General features: G+C 34.7%; 1 protein-coding gene across 1 annotated transcript in view; it reads left to right on the top strand.

The window, feature by feature from the left end:
• LOC108909456 (fez family zinc finger protein 1-like) overlaps positions 1-13,935 on the top strand; it is a 61,680-nt gene extending 47,745 nt beyond the window's left edge. The window contains exon 6 of the mRNA XM_018713797.1: positions 12,692-13,935. Within this exon, the coding sequence (XP_018569313.1) occupies positions 12,692-12,945 (254 nt within the window). The 3' untranslated portion in view covers positions 12,946-13,935. The remainder of the gene's footprint in view (positions 1-12,691) is intronic.
• The last annotated feature ends 260 nt before the right edge of the window (positions 13,936-14,195 follow it).

Genomic DNA, 14,195 nt, shown 5'->3' with positions numbered 1-14,195 from the left:
GGGGACACTGACACTTTCAGCAGCTGCTTTAATTTATTGTTATCACGATTATTACTTAAAATAATGTTATATAGTCCTTAACGTTATTGAAATTGACAGCTGCTATACAGCTCGTTGAGAAATGAGGTTAAGTTGATCGCTATAAGCTACTCCCTACGTCCAATGTGTCAGAGCCAACTTCGACCACGTTTTTATTTGAACGCTCGTTATTTTCTGAAGTATATCTGAACTTTACTCAAAACTCACTATTAATATAGATATCTTGCTGTTCCGAGACTTTTGGGACAGAGTATAATACATAATTAACTAAGTTATATTTAAACAATAACAATATAACACTAATCAATAAATTTAATAGTGACATGATTAATAACATAGACCATAAAATCTAGAAAAGGTTTGGCGCCAGCATCCAACTTTTAAACTTAAAAAATAAAGAAATTTACGCTGTACATTTTCGACATTATACACAGAACATACCAAATACAAAATAAATGAACAATACTCAAGTTTAGGTCGAATGATTTTAGGGCAACTTCATTCGAAATTGTTTCTAATATGGAAACCTAACATTTTTAAGGTTAAATCTGTCATTCCAATAACAACGACACAAATTGCAGATATTACTGAAAGATTGAAACGTTTGTGGTGAGGCGTAGGTTATATTAATAGACACTATCTTAGTTTCTGTAATGAAGAAATTAAAATCACACCAACTATCGCAACAACAGTTCACGGCGAAGTAAAAGATTTAAATATGCATTCGCTCAATAATGAGATAAAAATATGTAAAGCGAATTGGAAAGAACCTAAATATGGAAAATTGTAACTTGTGCGTATCAATTAATGTCTCAACAACTTCTCTTATTGTCCTTTGTCAGCAATGAATGTTCAGTACCTAGTCATTTCCCCTGCACAAGTATTTTTTATGTACATAATTGTGTTTATATTAGAAAGCTGAGTCCCGTCCTGTTACGAACCGCATATCCCCGAACTCTAGCTGTCAGTTTCTGTGACATCATTTTTTAGTTCTACTAAATAAGTCGTACTGAAGAATATGAAACATTTCTCTCTTTCAGTGTAAATTCAATTGACAAGAATCCTGATTTTGAACAGACGGAACTTCTCGTTGTTATAATACAGACATTAATGTCAACTATACATTGACACGTACAATCTATCAACTTCAGATCGCACTGTAATTTCGATTTTCAATGCAGATCCTACAGGCACAAATGGACTTCTCCAAGGACATGCATTATGTATGTATTTCCATACTCAATAATCATACGTATATTTTTTTTCGGACAATGCAGGTCCACTTTTCATCCAACGACAAACGCGTTTATCAATCAAACCTTTAGGTGACGGAGATCGAGATTGGAATGATTGATAGCGCGGTATAAGTGAATCATAAATCTGGTGCATCATCCGGTCGCAACGGTAATTATTAATAATTTATATGTAAGGAGGGTGCAGCCCTATAATGGGAGATCGCGTGTCGACGACATGTGCAGTGTGAAAATTTGGAGGGTGTTGTGGTCGAATCGAAAGTTTAGAAAGTTTTTAATAAGGAACTGTCCCAAATTTCGACTCACTTTCGAACGTTTAAGTAATTGGAAATAAGGTAGATGGTTATGTCGAGGATAGATGCTGACCTGTTATCAAAAATGTCGTGGAGTTTGAATACATTATTCGATAATAATGGAAAAAAATAAATTCAATATTTGTCCTATTTAGTCCATCTTCAGGTGTATTAGTTAAGTGTTCGATTTGTTAATCAAAATGTTCAAATAATCCTTTGTTTTTACGTTTTGGCATGAACATGTTCATCAAAATTAAAATACACCTACTTTTAGTAGGTTTATTTTATCACAGCAGGAGCAGGAGCACTTCTGGAAGTGCTTGTGTAAGTATTTTTGGAGACAAATAAGATTGCATCTGAGATAGATTCGCCCACAAATATACACTAGTCAGGGCAAGAAAAACGCTCCAATCCCAAATCGCCTATGTCTTATTCTTTCTATTCGAATGCGTCCTTTCTCAATCTCGCTCAGCTCTGCCTGAGTCAGAAACATAAACTTATTTGTGTCGGTTTGTATGTTCTATTATCAAAACTGAGACACCTTGAATACTTTCACACGATACCGGGTGTGGCGTGTATAATCTATAAAACATTAAACTATAGCTTCCTGATGATATTTGTAATAGAAAAATCTTATACGAAAAGGTCTTCGCGTTTTTTTTTTTTAAATTAAAGTTATTTATTCAATGAAAATGAAGGCTGACCCTGTGTTATTTATTAAAAACGTTGCAAATGTTTTTATGCGACCCGAGATGCAACCTTATAATTTAAGTCGGTATAATTTAATACTAGTAAAACTAAAAGAAGGTTAGGTTACATTGTCAAGGTTACGTTGTGCAGTCAACTGATTTTGTATTTGTATCGAATTCATTATTCACTTAATTATTAAATATTAACCATGGTCCATCGCCCGATCAGTGTTGAAAAGTGAAAGATTCCAGACAAAAGTTTTTATTTTGTAATTCGACGATAGTGACAGTGTAATTTTTATAAAGAAGTAAAAAATAAGAATAGCGTGCCGATTACATTAAAAAAGAGATTCTTATTTCTTACTTTGCTTAATTTTTTAGTTTGTGCATGCACAAACTAGATTTACAATGAACCGAGAAAACAATGCATTTACTATTTCCGCACGTGTCGATATGGTGTTAGCGTATGGTGCAGCCGCAGAAAATGCGCTCGCGGCGACTAGGTTGTACCGGTAACGATGGCCACAACGTCACCCCCACGTACAAATACAATCCTACAGTGTCATTCCTCGAGGAGAAGGACGTGGTCAGCAAGTGAACCTTATTGTTGAAGATGCAGTGTTGGAAAATCATGACGAAGACCCCACAATTAGTACTCGACGACTCGCACAGCAAGTAGGAACCTCATCTTGTACCGTATATCACTTCTTAAGACCACAGCTGTTGCACCCCTTTCATCTGCAACCAACTCAACAGATTTTACCCTCGGATTGTGATCAACGAATGCGTTTTTGCAGATGGTTTTTACGGCAATGTGCTAATCAAGTAGACTTTCCTGCTTATGTTTGTGTAACAAATGAGGCGACATTTACCTGTGATGAAGTGAATTTCCATAATATGCACATTTTCGGTAAATGTTTGGGCTGGAATAATAGCCGGTGTGCTTGTGGGTCCCTATTTCTTCGAAGGACAACTAAATGGACCAACAATTATGCTGACTCATTGGAGAACCGGTTGACTGAATTATTAGACGATGTGTCATTACAAGTTCGGGCACGCATGTTTTATCTTCAAGATGGAACTCCTCCACTCAGTACTCGAGAAGTAACGACACTTTTGAATGAAATGTTTCCTCAGCGATGGATTGGAAGCTTTTCCTAGAAATGGTATTTCTATTAATTACTATTATTATAATAAGAGGGGACCGCCCAGCCGGGTGTCTTGGCCGGTGGATTTCGATCTGCCCAGGTAAGCATCACGGACGCAGGCTGGAATTTGGATGGGTGACCTAAGGCAGGCTCGGGGACGTGGCTGTGGCAGCCTACCAGAGACCTGGGTAGCCCAACATTTGCCGCATGCGTGTGGTCCCCGATAAATGGTAATGAGAACTGAGCAAAGAAAATCTCTGTAGCTCAAGACCATGTTATCATACATAAAACTGTACGAGATTTTGCCACCAAGCCACCCGTGTAGTAAATAGAATAGTTTGAAGAAAAGTACTCGAGTAATGAAGGAGGGTGTACAAGGGGCCTAATAAGGCCTAAGTGCCGCGGTGGAAAACTTTTTCGTATAAGACTATTCTATTACATTCGTTAGGAAGCTTTAGTTTAATTTTTATAGATTATACACGCCACACCCTGTATAAAGGTAAAACTAATAGTTCTTCATTTCCTCTAAAACAGAAACAGCGATTTCTGGTGCACTGGACGTTATTGAAACATTGTTCAGCAGAATTAATAATTCGCCTCTACCGAAGTCATATTTCGCGTCAGCCTCCCTATAATTTCACAAATTCAAAGAATAACGTTCCTGACATTCGACGAAGACATAAAACGAGCCCAACAGTTGCATTATTCCCTCAGATTTCCAATCGGGCCTCTGATTATTCCATAAATAATTCCCCGCTGCCGATTTGATGACAGGACTGCTGATAAAATCAAAGGACGTGTATATCTGGCCGGATCATAATGAATTCCGTACCGACGTTCATTACTTCTTCAAGAAGGAAAAAGTGTGCCAGTTTCATCAAAGGCCGCGAGTGTATTCGTTGCCAATCATTACGATAATGCACAATATGGAATAATATTTCGCGGTGATAAAAAACCGGGCTTTGGAGCCAGCCAGCTATGATTACGGCTGCAATTGCCCGCTATCGCCAGCGGTAACGACTCCAATTAGGGTGTAAGTGCGCTGTGCAATTAGGCAAGTTTTTTTTTAAAACAATGTATGCCTAATAACGAATATATCGTGATATGTAAGCCGGTAATTGCAAAAATTATCGTTACTGTTTGCAACGCATCAAAAACAGATCAGCAATTTACGGAAAGTTCCTTTTTTTTATCGTCCAAATAGGTACTTCTATGCAAAAATTTTACTGAAGTCCGGGAAATATCTAAATATCATGTACATAAGGGAGGAGGTAATTCTTTGGCTTATTTCTTGACTAACAATTCATATAATTATAAGTCTCTATAGCTCCAAATATGGAATATAAGTTACGCTGCTGTAGGGCTTGCATAATTGTAATAGTTTTTCGGGGGTCACGCCCCCCTTTCTTTCCCTGACATTTTATACGGTGCGTCGCTGATATATTCTAAAATACAAACTGAATATTCTATTTGTTGAGAAACTTTTTCTCAAATGGTTTTTCTTTTATGGTTTTTCCGTATCTGCGACCGTTATCGAAAAAAAAAATAAAGCGATTTCGTGTAATTCGTTGGATGAAATAGAAATTTTAACATGGTTCAGTAGGCACTGGCTTTATTTGGATAATCTCTTGTTTCCATTAATTTTGACAGTTCGCATGAAATCGTAGCTTGGGTCTGCATATGTTTATAAATTAAAGGTTTAAGTTGTAAACTCTAAGGGATAAAAATGTTTTAAATATTTAATAATCTCATAACTATGCCAAATTTTCCGATTTTTTGGAATAGCTGAAATGCATTTGATGTATGGCTTGGCGAATGGAAATGCAAGAAGCCAGACGTCTGTACATGGAGCTACCAATAGAATGATACCTGATCAACGAAGAAATGTCCTTTGTACTGACGAAGCCAATTTTTCAAGGAATTCAATTATAACTTTTCAAAACAACTACATATAGGCAGAAGAAAATCCACATGGAATTGTAGAAACTCATTTTCAAGAACAGCTCTCATTAAATGTATGGAGTGGTATACTTGAGGATCATTTGATTGGTCCTTTCTTTTTGCCTGGTCGACTTACTAGTCACTCGTATAGGCATTTTTTGCGACATGAATTTCCCTTATTACTCGAAGAATTACCTCTTTTGCTGAGAAATAAAGTGTGGTATATGCATGATAGCGCCCAAGCACATTTTTCCATTTTGCTCTGGGGTATTTAAATAACGTGTGTGAGAACAAGTGAATAGGACGGGGGGACCTCGATCATGGTCCCTAGTCCCCTGACTTAAATAGCCTAGATTTTTTCCTATGGAGGCATCTCAAATCTCTAGTGTATACAATACCAGTGAATAAACAGCGGATAGACTGTCAAAATTAATAGAAACAAGAGATTATTCAAATAAAGCTAGAGCCTACTGGATCAAGAACGGCGGTGACAGCATTTTAACATTAAGGTGATGTTTTGCAGTGTGTTAGCTATGTCCTGTCCAAATTTTGTTCGTGCAACTCTCTTGGTTTCGACAATGCAATACCTATGTATGTTTTCAGCCACGAAAATTGGATAATTTCAAATATTTCGAAATTTCATCACCAATAACGGCGGTGACAGCATTTTTAACATTAAGGAGATGTTTTGCATTGTATTAGCTATGTCCTGTCCAAATTTTGTTCGTGCAACTCTCATGGTTTCGACCTATATATGTTTTCAGAGACGAAAATTGAATAATTTCAAGTATTTCGAAATTTCACCACCTAGAACGGCGTTGACCAATGATATAAGCTCTACAGCGTGACCTACATTCCAAATTTGAACTAAATATCTCAAAAACTGTAGGAACTACAGTGAAAAAACAAAAAAATCTTGAAATTTCAACACCCTGTAGATCGGTGTTTATATGAATTTTTATTCATGAAATAAGCCAAAGAATTGCCACTTCCTTTATGTACATGATCTTTAGGAACACCCTGCATAGTTATTTAATGATATTTAATGACTTCTGTGCATCTGAATCTCCCAAATAATTTGGTCAGGCTGCACATCTAGAAAAATCCCAAAAAAAAGTCAGTGTCCCGGTTTACAGTACACTCTATATGCAACTAAAGCACCGCCAATAATAATTCAAACATCAAATCAAGCTGCCCATTTCCGTCTTTGCCATTTCTCCTCAGTGCGATGAAAAATTCAAAAGGCAACCGCTTCGAATCCCTAATCGCGACGTTAATATATCTCGCTGCGACTAGTTTCCAATGCCCCTGTTTATATGGATTCGGAATTTTTCCTTCGCCTTATCGGGACGCGTATAAATTATTTACAAATTTCTGGCCTTAAAAGGGGCAATGAAATCAGCACCGAGGCATAGCGGTCAGCAATCAGCGTTGAAGGTGAGACCCGCATAGTCGTCTATCCATTTAGTTGGAGGATAAGCCTTGCGGGCCAGGGTTCATTTATTGCAACCTCAGCCGCCGTACGCAAAGATAAAATCAGTAACTGACTTTTGCTGCATATTTTTTTTAATCACAAAACAAAACCAATAACACAGACCGATAAAATTTTAGACCAATCTGAATCTGACCTCAGAATTGTTCCAACACGTCAAGATTTCGAGATATCCTAACCCAAAAGTGTAAAAAACACGGTTTTTCGGTATATTTGAGGTTATGTTACATCACAAGGTAATTTTTCGCACAAAACTTGTTATGACATCTGAAAGCACTATTCTTGGTTTTCGGGGTCGCTGATTACGAATGTGAGGGCAAAATTAGAAAATTCAAAATGGCCAATCCAATCCATACAATCTCATAGCCTAGATGATCGAATTTCGACGCGAAGAAATTCTAAGGCTGTAGATTCTATACCAAAGCCCTGGGGATCAAATTTCTGAAACAGTAGATCTACCCTAGAGCCCCGTAAAGATGCCAAATCGAGTTTTTGGAGAAAAATTACTTCGTGACATAACCTCAAATATTGCAAAAATTGTGTTTTCTCACTTTTAGGTTAGGATATCTTTAAAATATGATGTAAAATAGCTAATCTGAGATTGGATTGAGATCCACTGAGTCGAAAACCATCGAGAAAGTATAATCTGGTTTCTGGTTTGAAAAATCACTCACATTTTGTCGTCCTCTAGATGTACTGAACTTCTAATTCTTTGTTCCTCAATTATCTTATACATTATCAATAATACAATAACAAGGCAAATCTGTGATTGATTTGATTAAGGCAATAATAAAATACATACGAAAACTCCTATTTGCTTAACATCACTTGAAATATAAGGATTGTCAGTAAAAATGTTGAAAGGTTTTCTTTACTCACTATTTCTGAGTTCTATACCAGAAAATAAGATGTTCGTGTATACGACATGCTTGTTTCTTTGCGCATAAATTATGTCTTGTATGTGATCTTGTTCAATATTGATTGGTTAAACTCTTCATGTTACCCCACAGAAAAAAATAAGATCCTAACTCCTCAAGGGCTAAAAAATTAATCCACTGCAACCTCTTAAATGAAAGTCAAATATAGTATGTTATTGAATTGTAAATAAAGCTTTATAAAATACAGATATGCACTGTGTTCTCATAACTCCTCCCTCCTTAGAAGAGAACTGACATAGTGGAACGAAATTCTGGTTCATTGGGTAGCGTAATGTTGATCATCTAAAGCAGATAGAGAATAGTTTCATTACTAGTTTACTTTATCGGAACTGGAACAAGATTTTCATCTGAATATCATTAAATGTTCTCATTGTATTATTAAGGGTTTGTTGCAGTCAATAGGTGCGGCATTGCTTCAATTTCAGGATGAATTGTAAATCATTCTTCAATCAAGTGGTTAAGGTCTGTGAAGATAATGATTCATTAATATAGGCTTTACATCCTTTAGGAATTGTAAATAGGGTTAGATATTTAATTCCTGTAAAGCTATTTTGATCTCATTAATTGGCTGGTCAGTGTTTCTGGATGATTTGTTTCATAGAATGTATGGTTAATATCAAAGAAGTGAATTGACAGTGGCTAGATTGTAGCTTCAGATCTCAAACCTCGTGATTTGGTTTTTCTTCTACTTGTAGACATATTTCATTTCTAATTAATTAATTGTTATGTAGTTGGAGAGTATAAGATAGAGAGAGTTGTTGACATGGATTGGATAGGGATCAAACTAAAGAAATCAGATTGTAGTATTGGAACATTTCTCAGGTACTCGGCAAGAATTCTCTTCTGCTAATTACAGAAGAACTTTATACCAATTTCAATGAAGTTGTACAGTACCTCCACGAACAGATAGTAATGCAGATCCAATACAGATTTATTGCCAGTTAGATATTAACAAGACCTCTTATTTTCTATTCAAACGGATTTATAAAAAAAAGTAAGCTTTTGCCGTTTAGAAGATTTAAAAACAGCAATTAATACAGAAAAATACGACTTGTGGGCAATATTAAAGTTAATGTTAATTTAAGTTAACTTAGCAAAAAATGTACAAACATGTTTAACGAAAATTAGTTAGGTACTTTTTTACTTAATATGTCATTTCTTTTACCATAAAGCTTTATTTGCGACACGCTGCGCTGTTGTGATTTTAGTAACCTGATTTAAATTACAAAATAAAACGACATTTTGGTGTAAGTATGTAGTACACACAACAATTACATTCAGGATTATTTAAAATTACATGATCATAACAGTTGCAAAAAACAAAATATTTAAATTAAGCTGACAACAAAGCGCCTGTCAACTTGTCATTTATAATTAGAGATTAAGAATACCACTAGTACTGACGTCACCAAACAAGACAGCGGCAGATGTAAGGCTTTGTGGTGCAGGCGGTAACGGTCCACTATATACGTACATTTTTCTGCACAGCAGCGTATGTTACGATATTCTTGAAGAGTAGAAGTTGCCTTTGTTACACTTTTGCATCAAAATCTTATTTAACTCGTTCGCATTTCCTAGTCGAGTCAATGAATTAAAACACTATCTGGCCATCCCCCGTGCATATTTCGCAGCAAAAATTATTCCCCGAAACTTCTAATTACTTATGTTAATAAAACGACTGATTAAAACCGCGAAAGACCCCGTCGGCCGTCCGCTAATTGAAATTGATGTTCGAAACGAATGTCCACGTTAGATAATCTGCCCCCTAGGGGGTTCGCTCATAAGTTTTAGTGGAAAGCGGTGTACGGCGATGTATCAACGTTATATCAGAACCGAACCATCACTTGTCAAATGGATAATTTAGAAATTGCCTTGTTATTCTCCGTCCCAGTCGCGCATTATTTATAACGCCGTTACCGGTTATTATTGGAAACGGCCTCTAATTCATTACGGCAGAAACAGTGGATGTCACGGCGTTGCCGTCTTCTTCCCGATACCCCTCATTACGTTACGGGGCAAATTGTCGGGTACATCGATTATCGCCATTTGGAAACAAACAGTGCGTTTGTGTGATTCAATAAATTATTAATATTAACTGCATCTAATAAATCAGAAACATAAAATCCAGTTTCAAGCATAAATATATACTTCTAATAAAATAAAAATCAAGTTGATTATGACACCTTTAATGTCTTATACGTACTATAAGTTAAAAGGTATAAATTCATTTTAAAGCAAAGATATGGATTTAAAGTGTAAATATGGACTTCCAATAGAAAAAAATCAAGTTGACTACGATCACAGTTTCGATCTTATAGATTATTATAAGTTAGAAATGCAAAACCTACTGTAAAGCATAAGTATGAACTTCCAATGGAAAAATATCAAGTCAACTATGGCCACAGTGTCGATCTAATAAGTCCTTATTAAGTTAGAAATATAATAAGCGCTTTAAAATAAATATGGACATTTAATAGAAAAAAAGAAATTGTAAACGAGGCAAAAGTTGCGTCGAATTAGAAATGTTTTCGAAATATATTTCCACTTAATTAAGTACCTACTCGTTTTGAGAATTTACATGATTTAAATTTTTTACTTTAATAAATTCCTCTAAATTTCCCGAATATGCAAACAAATTTCCCGAAAAATCGTTTGAATGTTTATTACAAAAGTATCCGAACGTTTTTGAAATAGATAGATTGCAAGACGAAATTCATATTTTTGTACGGAGGCGAACAATTTCGTAATTTAGAAGTTCAAAAAACGAAAGAAATATTATACAAGGAATTTAAAATAGTATTTGCGGAAAGATAAATTGTTGTCTCGACAAAAAGAAATTTTTTGTGTCTTACGCACATTAAGACTTAGAAATACGATAACACAAGAGCGCTTTAAACAACTTATCAGTGATGACGATAGAAAAAGAACTATTGTAAAATCTTAGTGCCGATCCTCAATTTGATGAAGTAAATAAAATAAGTAAATTTGCAAAAAAGGACGGACGAATAAACCTGTTTTATAAAAACATTCACTGTTTCAAAATATTTTGTTAAAAGTGGAGGCAAACGAAAAGCTGGCGGCGTTGTTTTTTATGTAAATAGATAAATTGGCTGGCTAAATTTGTTTTTATATTTTTAAATAATTTTTTAAATTCAAAAACCAAGTAGGAACAATTTGTTTTCTGTCAATTAATTTTATTGTAAAAACAATTTTTAAAGTTCTGATATTATTATTAATAATATAATTTTATAGTAGGGCTATTGGCAAAGATCTCCATAATAAAAAATGACGTGGAAATTTATTCCTATTTATTATTTGAGAGCGTATTATTTTTTATAACATTTGAATGAAAATCCTGCTCGAGAACATCAGTTTTTCTATATTTTAAGTGCAACTAAAAATTTCCAGATGCATTTAGTTGTTTGACCTTGAAAATTATTTTTTTCTTGCCACTTAGTAAAAAAGCCACGGGCCTTACCTATTCACAATGTCACGAGCCGCCACTGGCATAAGCATGTATTTCCAATATGAAAAAATCAAGTCAACTATGGCCACAGTTTCGATCTCATAAGATACAAATATAATACACGCTTTAAAACGTAAACATGGACTTTTAATAAAAAAAAATCAAATTGACTGTGTCGATCTTATATGTAGGCCATAAGCTAGAAGAGTATAAAACGCATGTTGAAGCATAAATATGGACTTAAAACATAAATATGGATCTCCAGTAGAATGAAATCAAGTTGCCTATGACCACAGTTTCGATGATTACTAGTTATTTTCCTGTTTGAGTAGACTAACAATTTAACCAACTTATAAAATCTACATTTTTAGTTTTAAATAAGCTTGTCGCACAGCTGAATAAATTTAAAAACACGTTTTTCAAAAAAAAAATAATGTTTTAAAGTATAGGAATCTTTTGTTCGGAATAAGTTTTTATATACAGTGTAACCATAAAAAATTTTAAAAAATCATTAAAATATAATTTTTTAATTATTATCTGAGGAATAATGGGGAGGCGTAGCTTCCAAAATATTTAAAATTTCTACGTTAATGAGTTTTTCAATGGATATACTGTATTTAATAAAAATTGGATTAGGAATTAAATGTACCTATGTATTTATCTAATTTCCAAAACATTCAGTGGCGTCGACATTTGACCGTCGACAGTATCTCCTACTCTATCTCTGCCAGTGGTTGGCAGATTTGTATATCATTTCAGGAAGTTTAGCCTATAATTAGCCATTAGCCTAAGTTTCATCTACATACGTCAAGCAACATCAGAGACCTTTGAATACATATAATTTTTTTTTTATTTCAGCACCCTCTATCTCGAAAGCTATTGTCTGTACAGTTTGATTCATTAATTATATAAAATAATATAAATAATAAACCCTTGAAATTATAACAGGCTGAAAAATCGCCCTGTATGATCGAATAACTGTTTGTTGTCTTTTTAGTTTAGAGATTTACATTTTTTATCTGCTCCTACGATTTCTTGTAAAATTAAAGTCGTTGGGGGAACCTTTTTTTGCAATTTTTATTGATTACATTTTTTCCATATATAAATTTTCTTTTCGAAAAACTCCACGGAAAGAAAAGCAGACCTTCAAAAACAGCCCAAATCTACCTTCCACGAAAAATCCGATAAGATTTTCAGAGACCAAATAATAATATCCTAATCATATCCAAGTACATAATTTTCCTACAATTTTTTATTTTCCCATCATAACAAAATCAAAATCGATCATGAGAAACTTAAATTCAACCAACCCATCTGCTCTTCAGCGTATGCAATTTCAGTAAAATCCACCCCTCGCGGGATAGGGGTTGCAGTAACCGAAACTCCACCTCGCGAAACCCTAAAAAGTCCCTAATCTCGTTCTCTGTTTCAGGCGAAAAGCCCCACAAGTGCGTCGTGTGCTCGAAGGCCTTCAGCCAATCCTCCAACCTCATCACGCACATGCGCAAACACACAGGCTACAAGCCCTTCTCCTGCGGCCTCTGCGATAAGGCTTTCCAGAGGAAAGTCGATTTGAGGAGACACCGAGAGTCCCAACACCCCACAGTGCCGGAATCCGTCATCAGCAGTGTGTACAGACCGACAGACATCGATGTGAAGCACGAGATCAGCAGCAGCAGCAGCTAGAGAGGTTTTCCATGAGTTACCATACATATTTCTCGAACAAATCTGTGTGAATTGATATATTTCTTATCAGAGAAGGGTGTGGGGATGATAACAATAAATGATACAAGGTAATCCTAAAACCAAAGTTCGTTTAGAATTTAAAAGAAGCCAGACAAATAGAAGCGGAAATCAATAATTTGCTTTATAAAACAAAGAGGGTCATGAACTGATCCCTGAAGTACACTGTATCTAATTAATATTTACAAAATCAGCAATTAAGTATTAACAATAATACTGTTATCTCTACCAACCCCTTTAACTGGTATTCATTCTAAGTTGTTTGCCATTTGGGATTGCCATAACTTGTTGTGCCATTCAAGCAGAAATTGCCCGTGTCCTTTTGGTGCCATGTCCAAAAATGTTGGCCAAGTTAATGCCATTTTATATCCAATCCGTCCAAAAACGACCAAAGTAAAGGTATACGCTTAGTTGTCTTATAAGATGCTAGGGTGTATTCAGACACTTTTAGTGATAAAATTTCTAACAACTATCGAAATTGAAAACTATTTTTGTAAATATATTAATAAATTTTCGTGCTTTCAATTGTACTTTTAAGAAACAGTTAAGCTATGACTATTTCAGTAGCTTTTTGTAAAAGTATTGGGACTTCGAACCAGTCTAGTCTAAGTTCAATCAGTTTATGAAGTACTGTTGCGTTACCAATCTTGAAAAAGTGCAAATAAGTTCGAAATTCGTTTGAAACTTTGGATTTTGATGCTTCAAATTTCAGTTATAAGCTGCTTTTAGTTGAAATTATCGACACCAAGTGTATTTTCCATCCTATTAGAACATGTAATTATCACATCCTTGGGTAATTATTATTTTTTGTTTTTCGTCATATGTTTTTCCTCTTTTTACGTTGAAAGGAGCAAGGTTATTAGCGCAGTTTTCGACCCAATTGAAAAATTTTAAAAATTGCATAATTTTTATAGCTTTGAGTAAAACGGGTAAAAAAACTTTAGAGTATATTCCAACTTTCCTTCAAATTTCTTTGATATTTTTTGGATAGTTTTTTTTTTCTGAAATTTTGGACCAAAAATTGTCTTGGAGGCATTTAAATTTTTTTTAAAAATTTTTCCAAAAACTTTTTTTTCCTTTTTTTCATCAATTATTGCTATTTTGCAACATCGGTAATAAATTTAAACATTTTTTTCCTCTTCAATATTCTTCCAAAATGCATAGGTTCCAAAAACTCGGATAAAATTGGTATT

The sequence above is a fragment of the Anoplophora glabripennis genome, unplaced genomic scaffold, assembly GCF_000390285.2.
Source record: "Anoplophora glabripennis isolate ALB-LARVAE unplaced genomic scaffold, Agla_2.0 scaffold383, whole genome shotgun sequence".
NCBI lineage: Eukaryota > Metazoa > Arthropoda > Insecta > Coleoptera > Cerambycidae > Anoplophora > Anoplophora glabripennis.
This window is presented reverse-complemented; position numbering and strand designations above follow the sequence as displayed.